This window comes from Corythoichthys intestinalis, chromosome 22 (assembly GCF_030265065.1).
Source record: "Corythoichthys intestinalis isolate RoL2023-P3 chromosome 22, ASM3026506v1, whole genome shotgun sequence".
Taxonomy (NCBI): domain Eukaryota; kingdom Metazoa; phylum Chordata; class Actinopteri; order Syngnathiformes; family Syngnathidae; genus Corythoichthys; species Corythoichthys intestinalis.
In genome coordinates this window covers 20,335,519-20,351,753 of record NC_080416.1, presented here as the reverse complement: position 1 = coordinate 20,351,753, position 16,235 = coordinate 20,335,519, and the positions used below count along the sequence as shown (strand labels likewise).

General features: G+C 40.5%; 2 protein-coding genes across 6 annotated transcripts in view; one reads left to right on the top strand and one right to left on the bottom strand.

Moving 5' to 3' along the window:
• The window catches only part of LOC130910844 (tissue alpha-L-fucosidase-like), a 45,758-nt gene that overhangs the window by 16,939 nt on the left and 12,584 nt on the right, over positions 1–16,235 (bottom strand). The gene's annotated exons all lie outside the window — the stretch shown is intronic.
• dlgap3 (discs, large (Drosophila) homolog-associated protein 3) overlaps positions 1–16,235 on the top strand; it is a 181,582-nt gene that overhangs the window by 156,990 nt on the left and 8,357 nt on the right. For 4 of the 5 annotated variants that reach the window (XM_057828434.1, XM_057828430.1, XM_057828431.1 and 1 more), the window contains 4 exons: positions 5,344–6,515; positions 14,389–14,603; positions 15,088–15,190; positions 15,262–15,478. In XM_057828434.1, coding sequence (XP_057684417.1) covers positions 5,418–6,515; positions 14,389–14,603; positions 15,088–15,190; positions 15,262–15,478 — 1,633 coding nt within the window. In that variant the 5' untranslated portion in view covers positions 5,344–5,417. Of the gene's footprint in view, positions 1–5,343; positions 6,516–14,388; positions 14,604–15,087; positions 15,191–15,261; positions 15,479–16,213; positions 16,226–16,235 lie in introns of all 5 variants that reach the window. The other variant, XM_057828433.1, reaches the window with a different exon arrangement.

Below are 16,235 nucleotides of genomic sequence, written 5' to 3'. Positions count from 1 at the left end.
ACTTCCATATTAACATAATACTAGGAATTTAAACTTTCTGAAGCGGTTACCTCCAATTCCGCAAGATTTTGCTCATATTTGTCCTCGTTACTCAAGGGATCGTTGATCACCAGTGTTCTCTTAGAAATGTGGACAATCTATAAAAGGTTAGTTCCTTTGTGTAATTCTGCACAATGACAGATTTATGTAGTTAACTTACTAATGAAATTTAACTTCTGTATGGCATCAGCTAAATTAATAGCTATATATAATACATTCCAGAATCGGTAGGTCTTAAGAAAATATAAGAAACCCACTAACCACTAAAATCCAATGAGCGCATACAGGACAGGACAGGACAAATACACTTTTTTTTTCAACAGGGAATTTCCTCTGAAGAACATACAATACCAAATTATTGTTATTTTGGGTTACTGGCGTTAAAATAATATAGCTAAATATTGGCATGAAATGGATTACCTTTCTAACAGGCTGAAATTTTCCCAAAAGCAGACTCCCAGCTACCACAGCAGAGAGTTGGTGAATGGGCTCCTGTTAAAAAAAGGGGTAACAACATTACAACTATACTCCGGCAAAAAATAAATGCATTGAGAAAAACTATATCCAGCACTTGGCTGCTGCCTTTCAATGAGGATATGCATGTATGCATCAAATACTTGCATAGCAAAATAAAAAAATTGGCAAAAGGCAAGAATCTTTGTTATTTGCTAAACACTTATTGCTCCCACTGACTTCATCAGACAGCCAGCCGTTGCCTTTTAGCGTATGAAAAGATGTGTCGTATAATTTATACGGTCCAACGACAGCCTCCACCTTGCCTTGATCCTCTGCAGCCCACAGTAATTTAACTGAAAACACAACATTGTTAAATCAAAAAAGTTATTATTTACGGCACTTGACCAGATGACCATCCGGTCAAAATTATCTACTGAATAGGCCAAACCACCAAACAAATCCTGTCGGTCGTTCACCAATTTTGTAAGAGCTGTACGAAGTAGAAGGGTACAATTAGATATACATTTTAGAACACCAACAACAACTTGCCGTTTTATGTTTGCTATTTGTCCTCTCATCCAGCCCATTCGTCTTAGGATGATATGCAGCTGTAACACTCCTTTCAATGCACAGGAGGCACAAAGGTTATCGTTGAGCTGAAAAATTGATACATTGTAAATAAATCCAATTAAAAAAATAAAAAATAAATAAAAAAGGGGGAAAACAACAATGCCAAAATCCCACTGTGAAAATAATTTAATGCATTCAGATACCTAATTGACAAATTCTCTTCCTTGGTCGGACAGGATTCTTTGGGGGCATCTGTGTCTATAAACAATTGAGCAGATACGTTATGCCACTTCTGATGCTGTTTTGGTTTTTAAAGGAAAGGCCTCAACACACTTGGAAAAATAATCGGTGGCAGTAAGAATGTACTGAAAGCCATCCTTGGTTTTTGGGAGAGGCCCAGTCAGGTCTATCCCAACCAACTCCCAAACAGCAGACACCTGTGAAAGGCAAATCCAATATTGAACATATCTCTTACAGCTATTCCTACAAAATCTGAAGAGCACCATGTTTTATCTTTGAAGTTTTTAACTTAATCTGGGTAGATGGCTCCCACCTTGATATGAAGGGAACACATAAAAACCTAATTTTCACGCATGTCCAAATATTAAATACATGCGTGACATTAGACAAAGCTGTTTCCAATTTTTCACGCATGTAATAAAAACCAGAAATACATTTCTTTATTTGATTACACACGGTCACTATGAAAATATACCTTAATGCTTTGTAATGGCTGTGTCACACACAGCCAAAGAGTTACCAGTCCTCTGACATCCGTCGCATTCAGAGACCTTAAAACAAATCGTCATGAGAAACGGGTCAGGTTAATAAGATCTGAAATAGCTCACCAAAATTAGTTAGTGACAAAATGCAGAAATAAACCATCACATACCCATCAGTCAATGTCCACCGTCATGCCATCCCAATAATTTCTGGAGTACATTGAGGATCTGGTTTTAACAGTGCCTGTGTGTGCACCAATTGAAGCCGAGTGTACTTCATTAAACAGTGATCGTGCTTCTGTTTGGGACTGGATCACATATAAACACAAATACACACAAATAACAATTATATAGCTGTATACACACACACACACACACACACACACACACACACACACACATATATATATATTATAAATAACAGCAACATCACAAATACTTTGCCTACTCACCCTTCAGTTTGAGCTTCTGCATATATCTTCTTAAAGCACATTTCTGAGATTCACTATAAATTAGGGAATTCACCCCTAGACATAAAATTGAAATCTCCTGGAACCTCTTCTCCATGTTGTACACCAACTGTAAAGCACATGCACAGAAAGACAAATTTGAAAAATGACTTCCAAATACTTTATACATACACTCCCGAAAACAATGATTAGCAGTTAAGCTTTTTTGAAAAATTTTAATATATATAGGACTTAGCCTTCTCAAAATATAATGACTTAATTGGGTCACTAGCCATTTGTAGATATGGTTAATTTCTGTATGATTTCAAGCACGAAACTCCATTAAAACCCAGGTGACCCAAATGTTTAATGCTTATATCATACAATGCTAACTTCCGTACGCTGTTAACCGGCTATAATGTAAAAAAATCTCTCTTGAACAATAACCGAATCGCCATTAAAACTTTGGCGACCAACATGTTTACTGCTTAGACGTTAACTTCATTACGCTTTTGTCTTGCAATATCATCAATATTCCAATTCAGTCTTTCGTGTATATGTATTTGCTTACAGAGGTTAGCGGACAAAACACACTATACAATGAATATACTTTAGAAATATTACTCCCTTCCAACGACAACAATAGAAGCAAGGAAGCTAGTGTTTACTCCTTATCATGAGACGTTAACTTCGTTACGCTTTCGTCTTGCAATATCAACAATATTCCAATTAAGTATTTCGTGTATATGTAATTGCTTACATAGGTTAGTGGTCAAAAGGCACTATAAAAAGAAAATACTTTAGAAATTTACTTACCCGCACGACAACCGCATGAACTGCGTTGTAGTCTAAAAGGAATCTCTAGCCGGACTTGAAGGCGCACAGCAGTGACGTAACGAAACAGCCCAGCCCTTGTGATTGGCTGTTTAAGAAGAAGACGTCTGATTGGCTGAAGACGGGCTCCAGTTAAAAAAAATGCATGTGTTCTTCTCAGTTGCGCATGACGGGTATCAAAACGATCCACACATTCGTAAGTGGGAATTTGTATTCGTAAGTGGGAATTTGTAATTGGAAGCACGTTACAAATGCGCGTAAAACAATTCACACACACATTTGGTGAATGTGTTTGTGTTTCGCGTGCTATGTGTTTACGAATCCCACGATGTGTGTGTGTTTCGCGTGCTATGTGTTTACGAATCCCACAATGTGTGTGGTTCGCGTGCTATGTGTGTACGAATCCCACGATGTGTGTGTGTTTCGCGTGCTATGTGTTTACGAATCCCACAATGTGTGTACGAATCCCACAATGTGTGTGTGTTTCGCATGCTATGTGTTTATGAATCCCACAATGTGTGTACGAGTACTTATGAGACTAATCTGACCCCATAAAAAGTGGGTTTTCGATTTCATATTAGTTAGAAAATGGACCGGATCCACCGTATTTTTACACGAGTGATTTCCGGTCTGCCCGATCCTAGCTACCGGTAGTAGTGTTGACGCAAGAGGGTCGCGTCTCGCGTCAAATAATAAACTCTGCCGTTCTTTTTGCGTGCGTCGTGTTGAGCTGCTTCTGGGACGCGTCTAACACGCGGCCGCACTGCGACTCATGTGCATTGGCTGATTGACTCTAACGCCCGCGTTTCACTGCGTTCTCGCGGCGGCCACTTTGTCGCGCCGTTGACGTTTCTGGGTTATACTGTCCTACCGTGTTGGTCCTCATTATAGTAGAGAAGACGGAGTAAATATAATCTACAGAAAGAAACTGTAACCCGATCGACTCACAGCCTCGAAAAGTAAAGGTTACATTACGTCAGAAACTCATTCGGTACGCCGCCGTTCCGAACCAAGCACCACGTACCGAAACGGTTCAATACAGATACATGTACCGTTACGCCCTTAATCTACAGTAAATTATATTTCAAAAAAGCATTTTGCTGGAATGTTTAAACTAAATGGACACAGGTCAGTTTTCAAAGCGGGCCACATTCTATATTGCATGATTAACTCTAACATGTGCACGGACATAAGAACACACATGCTCACCAGCTTCTGTGCTGCTGAGCCAATATAACACTAATCTAATTTGTAAAATGACAGGAGATGCATGTGTGCAGTAGTTAGAGAAAGTAGAGGTAAATAGAGAGATGATTATATTAACTACAGTCAATAAAGTCTATTGAATTCCATTTGGAATTTAATCACCATCTGAGCATATGGTGACAACTGCAGTGGATCTCTGGACATGACCACAAATTACAAACCATTCTGTCATACCGGTTCACTTATAAAAGTAAGACATTTTCCCATATTGAATAATTTATTTTATTTATTTTCTGTTAACCTCTGCTAACAGCATCCACTACTGTGGAAAAAGTTGAGCCATCTTGTATCTACGTCCATTTTGAGTTTAATGATTTTACTTTCGGAATGGTATTATAATTATTATGTTTTTCCATTGATATCCTAGTTACTGTAATTGTAGGGACCTAAATAGTGAAATAAGGCTATGATTGATTGGAGGGGAAAATGAGAAAAAAACACAATCACCTTTGCAGGATGCAGTTGATCAAAAAACGTGCTGTTTTCCTCTGCTGTAAATCATGTTCATGTAAATGTATAAAGAATCCCTGCAGGCATGAATGGAGGAATGAGGCAGACAACCTCAGAGTGTAGGTCTGATGAATATAACAATAAAGAACAGAAAGAGAATATGCTAAGAGGGAGGTGCTCCACAGACGAATTGAGATCAGAGCGCAAAGAGAAAGACTAATACATTTGATTTATTAACCCAGCAACAATAGAGATAAATGAGAAGGAGGCCATTTGTATGGTTTGGTCTTTTTATAGATTATTTCAAAATGTCTGAGATAATTTCCCACTCAACGAAAGAAACAAGAGTGAAATGTGACTGTTGTAAACACCACTGCTTAATCATTCAAGAATTAACTGTAAAATAAACATAATTAGCGAATTAATTTACACCCACCACCATTAGTTAAAAGAAATTGCTCCTTAGTGGATTTTGTCACGCCCCCATTTGAAATCTCTTAGCAATGTGTTTTCCCTCCTGTGTTTCATCCATGACTATTTTTCTTGTGTATCTGCAGGTGAAAGTTGTGCAGCCCTGTCACGCCCACAGCGCCCCCTTTCTGCCCGGACGGCCCACCACGCCCCGGTGCATATGAAAGGGTACCATGTCAGCCGTAGCTTGTCACAGCATTCCTCTGGTGGTGGTGGAGGAGGCCCCTGTCATTGTCCCCCTGAGGACTGTGATGGCCCAGGCAGAGACTTCTACCACAGTCATAACGATGGTCACTTCTACACTCCAGGAGGTCCAGCTGAGTCTTTGGCACTTGAGAGACACCACTCCCACTCACATTCTCACAGCCACTCAGGTGGAGGCACCTTTCCCCGTTCACACCCCAGCCAGCATCCACCTCTGCAGTCGTTTGACTCATGTGAGGAATGCTTGTCATCGGGTCATGGAGGCAAGATGCACCGCATCCCTCCAAACCTGATGGATCAGTTTGAAAAGCAGGTGCCCTTCCATCCTGATGGCTTCCACACATTGCAGTATCAGCGCACCACTAGCGGGGGTGCCGAGCAGCGCAGCGAGAGCCCTTCACGTATACGACACCTGGTCAACTCCGTCCAACGTCTCTTTGCCAAGTCCCATTCTTTGGAGGCCCCTTCCAAACGAGAGTACAATGGGACAAGAGGAGGCATGGATTACAGGGGCGAGAGAGGAGGGGGTCATAGAAGCGGCGGGGAGGACGGCGTGGGCCACCACTCTGGCCACCAGTCCCGCTCTGCTCGGAGGAACAAGTCTCGAGAGCGTAGTAAGAGCGGGGACTCTCGACACGAGTCTGGTAGACGACACCGCAGCAGAACGGCAGGCTGGTGGAGCTCTGATGACAACTTGGACAGCGACAGCAGCTTCCTGGTGAGTGGTGGAAGGAGAGGATACCCCATTGGGCATGAAAGTCTGGATGCGGCGATTCAGGAGCTCACCATGAAGAGACCAAAGGAACGAGTCAGTGGGCCTGGGCCTGCAGAGTGCATGGCCTGTACCACCATTGCACTGGCTGGCAGCGAAGGAAGCGGACACCACAGTCACACTGGTCACCCTGGTCACTCCCTGAAGAGGAGCACATGGTCTGCGATGACCGTCAGTCAAGCCAGGGAGGTGTACCCCTCGAGGGGGATAGGGGGAGGCTATGATAAAGCTCTGGTGCCCCTTGACAACAAACTGAAGGAGAGGACCCTCCACTATCTACAGGTGAGTGCAAACCTGCATGATTGTGCAGGTTACTTATCAATAATTCGGAAGATTAGTAGTAATGCTAGTGCAATGTTTTCTTTTGTAAGAACAGTGTTTTTGTTCTCTCTCAGCATTCTGTTAAAGCATACTCATACGCACATCTGTTGTTACGAGTGTATTGACTCCAAAGGGCAATTTGTCATTAAAAAGCAGCACCAACAAAAAAGTATGAAAGCAGTAGACTTCAATGTTGATTTGCTCCACAAAACCAGCAAAAATTTCAAAGTATTGTTGCCAACGCAACTAAAATAAGAAAAGAACAGGAAGAAAGTGGAATGACTGGTTGGAAAATAATAAGATGCCGTCATATCTCAGCATGGTCGTAGTCACCCACTCGACACATACGCTCAACGCAGCAGGCCCTATAGGCGGCGCATGCGTGGAAGATAGACACCTGCTGTGTGTGGGATGTCAACTGGCTCTCTACTGAGTGCCTGCGTACTACTTTCTTGTTGTTAGACAATTTCCTGCTGGGCCTGAGGTCCAGTTAGTGACGTCATGCTTCCGACATCCTTTTCCCCACATGCAAAAAACATGCATGATTGGTTAATCAAGACTGAAAATATGTGCATAGGTGTGAATATAAATGTGGTAAAATACTTTTATACTGCACTTGGAGAAGTCTTTCAAGCCTTGCGTGCACATAAATTCTGATTGACAGGAAGGCACACATAGACACACACATATGCACATTTATACTCACAGTTTTCTGGCTGTGTTCCTGCAAAACAGCAGGTAGCCAGAGTAGTCCCTGGTGTTTTGCCAACTTTCATCCTTTAGCCACAGCTGGGGGCTGCTGATACAAAGCGAGAGTGTGCGTTTAGACAAGCCTGTGAAGTCTGACACACTGACGCATGGCCTCAGAGCATCTTCCTACAGGAGATGCTCCAATTTGAAGTTTTATAATAGCAACATTAAAGCATTATATAGGTTTTTTGTGTGTTTAAGTAGATCCATCCATTTTGTATTCTGTTAGGAGTCACAAGTGAACTCGCGGCCTATCCAGAAAGTAAGCAAAATACCTTCTTTGGATTGGTTACCACTTAATTGCAGGACACACACAAACAACTATTTCAATGTATATTCACATATGTGAGTGGTTTAGAGTTGTTACTGCCATACACGTTTTTGGAATGTGGGACGAAAACGGAGTACTGAGAATTAAAAGAAAAGTCTTTATTGTTAACCAGATACTCCATCCACACCATTTTTTATTTGCTATTTTTTAATTCTTAACCTTAATTTGACAGTTAATCTCAACTGTGTTCATGCAAATGCTATGAAAATACTTTCTATTCAGCATCACCAACACTGATGTCAAAACATGCCCCCCTCAGAATTAATTCCTACACCAATGATTGTTTTGTTTTGTTCTGTTTTCCCCAGCTATTATCAGAAATGCTAATATGTTCAAAGCTAAAGTAGCATAAAAGTTGTGAATGTCACATCTTTACAGTGATATTGACATGATCGATGGGCATAATAGATCTTTGAGAATGATGGCCATACAGTGCAATGATGACTCACTCACAACTACATTCCCACGACATAACACATACTGTACTTGTACTTCTCAAAAAATTTTGCATTTTGTGATAAAGTTCATTATTTTCTATAATGTACTGAAAGTTCATTATTTTCTATAATGTACTGATAAACATTAGACTTTCATATATTTTAGTTTCATTACACACAACTGAAGTAGTTCAAGCCTTTTATTGATTTAATATTGATGATTTTGGCAAAAAAGTCAAGAAAACCAAAAATCCCTATCTCCAAAAATTAGCATATCATAAAATGGTATTCTAAAAAAGCCACTAACCTAATCATCTGAATCAACGAATTAACTCAAAAACCCTGCGAAAGATTCCTGAGGCTTTTAAAAACTTCCAGCCTGGTTCATTACTCAAAACCGCAATCATGGGCAAGACTGCCGACCTGACTGCTGTCCAGAAGGCCATCACTGACACCCTCAAGCAAGAAGCTAAGACACAGAAAGAAGTTTCTGAGCGAATAGGCTGTTCCCAGAGTGCTGTATCAAGGCACCTCAGTGGGAAATCTGTGGGAAGGAAAAAGTGTGGCAGGAAACGCTGCACAACCAGAAGAAGTGACCGCACCCTGAGAAAGATTGTGGAGAAGGGCCGATTCCAGACCTTGGTGGACCTGCAGAAACAGTGGACTGAGTCTGGAGTAGAAACATCCAGAGGCACCATGCACAGGCGTGTGCTGGAAATGGGCTACAGGTGCCGCATTCCCCAGGTCAAGCCACTTTTGAACCTGAAACAGCGGCAGAAGCGCCTGACCTGGGCAACAGAGAAGCGGCACTGGACTGTTGCCCAGTGGTTCAATGTACTTTTTTCAGATGAAAGCAAATTTTGCACGTCATTCGGAAATCAATGTGCCAAAGTTTGGAGGAAGACTGGGGAGAAGGAAATGCCAAAATGCCTGAAGTCCAGTGTCAAGTACCCACAGTCAGTGATGGTCTGGGTGCCATGTCAGCTGCTGGTGTAGGTCTACTGTGCCTTATCAAGGGCAGGGTCAATGCAGCTAGCTATCAGGAGATTTTGGAGCACTTCATGCTTCCATCTGCTGAAAAGCTTAATGAATATTTCATTTTTCAGCAAGACCTGGCACTTGCTCACAGTGCCAAAACCACTGGTAAATGGTTTAGTGACCATGGCATTACTGTGCTCAACTGGCCTGCCAACTCTCCTGACCTGAACCCCATAGAGAATCTGAGGATATTGTGAAGAGGAAGTTGAGAGACACCAGACCCAATACTGTGGATGAGCTTAAGGCCGCTATCAAAGCATCCTGGGCCTCCATAACACCTCAGCAGTGCCACAGGCTGATTGCCTCCATGCCACGCCGCACTGAAGCAGTCATTTCTGCAAAAGGATTCCCGACCAAGTATTGAGTGCATAGCTGATATAATTAATTGAAGGTTGACTTTTTTTTTTGTTTTTTTTTTAATATTAAAAAAACACTTGTATTGGTCGGACGAAATATGCAAATTTTTTTAGATGAGGATTTTTGGTTTTTCTTGACTTTATTACCAAAATCATCAATAATAAAACAATAAAGGGCTTGAACTACTTCAGTTGTGTGTAATGAATCTAAAATAAATGAAAGTCTAATGTTTATCAGTACATTACAGAAAAAAATGAACTTAATCACAATATGCTAATTTTTTTAGAAGGACTATTATTTAAGCAAAACACAGTATTTCCTCGCATAACACCTGGAGAAAAAAAACATCTCCATGTTTATCTGCAGATATTGATCATTTTCTTTTGCCGTTTGAGAAATTCTTTCCAATTACCATCTTTAAATGATGCACCACCAAAACAAAGGCTAGGTTCATACCGCAGGTCTTAATGCACAAATCCGATTTTTTGTCATATCTTTTTTTGGCGTGCCCAATCAGACTGCCTTTGTCCATTTAGCCCGTTCAAGTATTACGCATATGCACTAATTCGCAGTCCGACACGCGCTGAGCAAGAAGACCCGCATGCGCAGAAGCATCAAAACAAATGACTACACACCCTGGCTGTCATCAGTCATTCCAGGGAGATCATATTTTGATTTCCAAAATGAGGACGCAAATAACAGACATAAATAATCCCCGTTTAGGCTTATATTCAAAGTTTATACGGATAGATAGCATGCATGGACTGTCTGTGCATTACACACACAAACACACACACGGATAGTTTGCTTTGTCTCTCGGCCATGTAAGCAATCTTGAAATATTGCTGATATAGAGCAGAGAGAACACCGAGCATTCTCAGCCTTATCCTCAACCCATTTTCTATTTTTCTTTTGATTGTTGTCAAGCCCGACCCCTTCCAAAAAGTTTTGTTCAAGGCAAGCTAGGCGCTAACCTACGTAGAGCTGTACCGCTACTGGAGCGCTCTGTCTCTCTCGCTCTTTGATGACGTTATTGCTGCATGCGTTCCGATTTGGGAGACTTGACAGTTCAGACCGCCGCGTCATTCTGGAAAAATATGGCCCAGATCGGAATTAAAAACCACATACCAAAGTGCCCCAGATCGGATTTGAAATGGTCCTGTTCAGACCGTCAAGTTAATGCCTCACTCGAGTCGGAAAACAGGAAAAAATTGGATTCGTCCATTAAGACCTGCCGTATGAACCTAGCCTAAGTGACTCCTATTGCATATAACCCCCTCTCATCTTATCTTGTTCTGGCTATGTGAAATGACAAAAATAACATTATGATGAAAAACTGACACACAGACAGATAAAACGTGTCAGGTACAATGATGGTGGGAATTACGTAGGTACCAAGATAGGAATCCAAACTGAGGGGAAGCGATAAAGTGATGGTTGCCATGGGTCATCAGGAAGGAAGCGCAAGATGATAGAATGGGAGCGATAGTGTAAGACTGGAGGGGCTGATATATTAGGCCTCAAAGATAATTTAACTGATGACCTTAAAATTGGCGCTCAGGTATATGCCTATGCCTCAGAGTGAGGATGTATGTATATATATGTTGTGGCACACAGAGTTTGTTTTGCTTAAGTGTCACAATCGGTGCCAGTTATTGTAATTGTTTGCTTCATTGCTTTTTATCCGTTTTCCATGCCTCGTTATTGTCCCCATTCTTGATTCTGATGTTTGTTTTCTCATCAGATTCTCATTGCTTTGCCCATCTGTTTCCTCCACCTGTTTTTTTCATCCTTTCTTCTCTTTGTCTCTCACTTTCTCCTCTTTCATCACCACATGCGTCTGCCCTGGCATGTGCCACCCATCCTGTCTGTCTCTCTACGTTTGAGTCTGTCGTCCGCTCTGCTTGGCTACCTGCCTTTCTTTGTTGCTGTCAGCTTGCGACTGATGCTTCCTTTTTCTCCCCCCCTCTTTCTCGCGCGTCAAGTGTTTCTCCAGCTGTCAAAGTTTGTCTCTTTCTGTAAGTCGCTGTGTCGCAGTCTCTCTTTGTGACATCACCTCTCGCTTTTTTTCTTTTGCTTTTGCAGCCTACTCTCACTAGAATTTAGCAGGATTTAATATAAATGCCACAATTATTGTATAAGGGCATGATCTCAAAGATTAATTGACTTTGTTTCAATAACTGCTTTGAAAATAGTACAGTGGACGAATGCCAGACCCAGAATTTGATTCATTTCGGAAAATGTTTTACCCTCTTTGTTGTTAATGCAATGTACACATTCAACCGTATTTAGAAACTTACAAATACCTTACATTTCTATTATTTAATTAGCATTCTAACTAGGGCTGTCAAAATTATTGCGTTAAAGGGCGGTAATTAATCACGTTAAAATATTTGACGCAATTAACGCACATGCCCCACTCAAACAGATTAAAATGACAGCACAGTGTCATATCCACTTGTTACTTGTGTTTTTTGGTGTTTTGTCGCCCTCTGCTGGCGCTTGGGTGCGACTGATTTAATGGGTTTCAGCACCATGAGCATTGTGTAATTATTGACGTCAACAATGGCGAGCTACTAGTTTATTTTTCGTTTGAACATTTTACAAATTTTATTAAAACAAAAACATTTAGAGGGGTTTTAATATAAAATTTCCATCACTTGTACTAACATTTATCTTTTAAGAACTACAATGGATTCTTTCTATCCATGGATCGCTTTAACAGAATGTTATTAATGTTAATGCCATCTTGTTGATTTATTGTTATAATAAACAATACAGCACTTATGTACAGTATGTTGAATGTATACATCCGTCTGTCTTATCTTTCCATTCCAACAATAATTTACAGTAAAATATGGCATATTTTATAGATGGTTTGAATTGCGATTAATTACGATTAATTTTTAAGCTGTGATTAACTCGATTCAAAATCTTAATTGTTTGACAGCCCTAATTCTAACATAGTTAATTGATTAACCTTGCACTATTAAAGAACTGCAAGTAACACGTAATACTATTCATGCTTGTTCCATTTCAATAATCCTGTTCCTGAACCCTTGATTTTTTTAGTTTGGCTAAAATTCACGCTACCCCCTGAAGTGGTCACCATTCTAATCATACACTTGTGCCTGTGAATATTCTCATTCAGCAATGCAATTTCTCTGTCATAGCATTATAGTGATTGCAGTGGCTCTGTTTGTTTGAAGACATTTCACCTTTCATCAGAGCAGGCTACTTCATTCACGCAACAAGGCTTGGTTATGAAAGCGCAAGCCGACACAGGCTGTTATTTATTGAGTGAAAACTGAATCCAGTCATTCATATCAGTGATTCATTTATTGAGAGTAAAGACTTAAAATAGTAATGACTCCTCATTAGCATTTCCGTCTTTGCTTAAAAATTGTTGATACACAATGAACTGTGACACACATGCCAACAAAATGCAAAAACAAAGAAACAAATGTTGATATGTATGAACTAGAAAGTACAGAAACTAGGGGTGTAACGGTACACAAAAATCTCGGTTCGGTATGTACCTTGGTTTTGAGCTCACGGTTTGGTTCATTTTCGGTACAGTATGAAAACAACATGCAAAATATAAATGTGCTAGTTGTTTATTATACACTTTTGTGCTTTCAACAATAGGAACATTAGCCTATACAGAGCTAGAATTCTGCTCAAAAAGTAGCAGGTATTTAAAGATAATTCAACAATTTGCCTCTCAGACCCCGCGTACTGGTCAGCTTTCTTTCTGAAAGAAAGAAGAAAAAAGAATTCCTGTGCTAAAGAGAAAAGCAATCCCAATGACAAAGATTCTAACATGTATTTTACAAATTGAATGCCTCAATGGAACATTTTTTTTTTCTTATGAACAGTTTTCAAAAGCTTTATTGGTGGATTTTCTCAAGTTAAAGCGCCACACAGAAATTAATAAATTTAATTGTGTAAGCAGGATGTCTGCATTATTCTTATTATTTAATTACAGGTGTTTTAGCTCATTTCAATTTATTTTATTTAAATGGGCTATTATTTATTTTATTATGTGTTTATATTTTACACATGTGATGTAGTATTCATTTATACTGTATATTTTATGTTGTATAACTTTAGTTCCTATGTGAACATTAGTTCCTACTTGTTTTGTTGTAGTAGGAGGGTTTTGTATTGAACACGGGGCCATGCTGGTTATTATTATAGCAGAGAAGACGGCAGTAAAACAAAGACAAGTCAACTGTGCCCCAAGCTATCACTCAAAAGATCTGATGGACTCAAAAAGTGGGTTTTCGATTTCATATTAGTTAGAAAATGGACCGGATCCACCGTATTATTATAGTACAGAAGACAGAGTAAATATAATCTACACAAAGAAACTGCAACCCGATCGACTCACAGCCTCGAAAAGTAAGGGTTATATTACGTTAGAAACTCGTCCGGTACGCGTCCGTTCCGAACCGAGCACCACGTACCGAAACGGTTCAATACTATTACATGTACCGTTACACAGAAACCCACTGATACAGTCCTACTCTAAACTCAATCTTTTTGTTCTCTGGAAATGTGCCCTGGTCCAAACATGGGAAGGCTATAAACCTTTCAGATTTCTTACTAAATTCTAGTGAGACCATAATGGCATGCGATATGCACGTACTCTTGAGCTACTTCTGCTATGTGTGATGTGTTTGTTTGAACAGCATGTCTACTCTCAGTAATCTTGTTAGGCGGGTGGGGGGGGGGGCATTTTTACAGCGATAAAAAAGAAGCAATATTGTCAGTTTTCCATTTAACCTGTGTTTAACCCACAAATAGATTCTTACACTGCCTTGCTACGTGTCAACAAGATTGTACTCTACTCACAACTATGTCTCATTGTCAGTGCCTAGTTGTGTTGTTGATGTTCACGTGAATGTGACCGTCTCAGGTTCCTTCAGAAGACTGGGGGGGTGGATACAGTGGCAGTGGTGTCACAGACAGTGGAGGTGAGATTCCCTGCCGTCGCATGCGCAGTGGCAGTTACATCAAGGCCATGGGCGATGATGACAGCGCCGATTCAGACAGTAGCCCAAAAGCCTCGCCTAAGTCCACCCTGATTGCTCAGAGGGATGCCTTCAGACGATCAATCAGCATGGATCAAAGGTCAAACTCTACATACACAATGTTGAGCATAATACTGACGCTGCAATCTGTTTAGTCTGCTTTAGCGGCTAGTCATATGGTGTCACTTTTCTATCGGTGCTGAACTCCATTATGGGATTTTTCTGACATTTAATCTGTCATTTTTGTGAGAGTAGGGTGTAAATTATACTGATAGTGAGATAACGATTCTGTCAGTTACAGTCTACAAATCCAAAGATTGCATACATGAACGCAGAGTGTTTCAGTAAAAGAGTACTACAGTAACATTCTGAAATAGGATGGGGTGGACAGCATTTAACTGTACCCGTCCTAAGAAAAAAGTGTTTTAGAGAAAAATGAGTAATAAACAGTTTTGTAATATGATCCAGCTCTTTTTAATAAGAAATCTTGAACTCATAAACTGTTTGGTGCAACCCTGTTTTAATACACAGGCACCTAATGGCATCTTCATTCAAACATACTAAATCATTGTGTTTAACTTCAGGTATTCATGTAAGCAGTGTACAGACTCATATCCGAACAGCCGAACAACACCCAAATCCCACACCCGCTCACGTAGTTACACTCGCTCGCTGACCAGTTCACAGGTAACCACCAATATGTGGGAGAATTTGGGGACTTCTATTGAAACATTGACTTAATCAGATCTCTGCTACAGTTAGGAGACACGCTAGACCGACAGTTTGAGGCTGTGTGCGAGACCATGTTTGGGGAGGTAGAATCCCAAGCGGTCGATGCTCTGGATCTCCCAGGAGTGTTCCGCACGCGTAGCCATAGCTATGTCCGCGCCATCCAAGCCGGATGTTCCCAGGATGACGACTGTCTCTCTGTATTCTCCATGTCTGGCCCCCAGGGAAGCATCAAGGCAGGAGCTGGTGAGTGTGTGCAATTTTCCTCTACAGGAGGACTGTGTTGGCATAGGTCTGACTCTCGCACTGATTCTACCACAGGTTGGCTGTTGATTGAGAGGTTGCGAGTTTTTCAGTTTGTATTTGTGTGTTTCATTATTTGTCTTATTAGACAAAGGGCTGAAAATACATTTGTGAATGTTGCTCAAAAACATTATGAACTTGCAAATGGAGGTAGACCAGGCCCAAGAAGGGATTATATAAAATGTGGAAGGCTGCTTTTGATTAAGATTACACGGAATCAGGAATTTGCCTTTGTGTATAGTTCTTTTCATTTGTTCATGCACTCTTGATTACAAAGCCCAAATATCCCAAGCTAAGAGAAGAAAATCTGACAGGATGAATTAAAGTCTCTGTGTAATGTCGAGAGTCATCTTGCTCACCCACTTTTACGAACAACCATGCATGCTGATGATATCTGAGTGCATCTGTTCAACAAAGCTGTTAAGGTAAAGGAGAAACCCAAAAAGCGGACAGAGGGCATCATTTTAATACAAGTAAATTGGTTTATTTTCTAAAGAGGGGAAACTAGTTTATGGGAAGAGTCAAATCCTGAATACAATTGAAAATATTACCAAAACAAATTTATTCTGAATATATTAGTTCTGCGAATCGTTCCTTAATGGTTTTATTTTTGCCCTCTTTTATTTTAACTTTCTTCCTATTGTCAATAAAACTCTGCATCCTTCCCTCTCCTACTAGTCTGCCCCTTTTGTAAGTATCC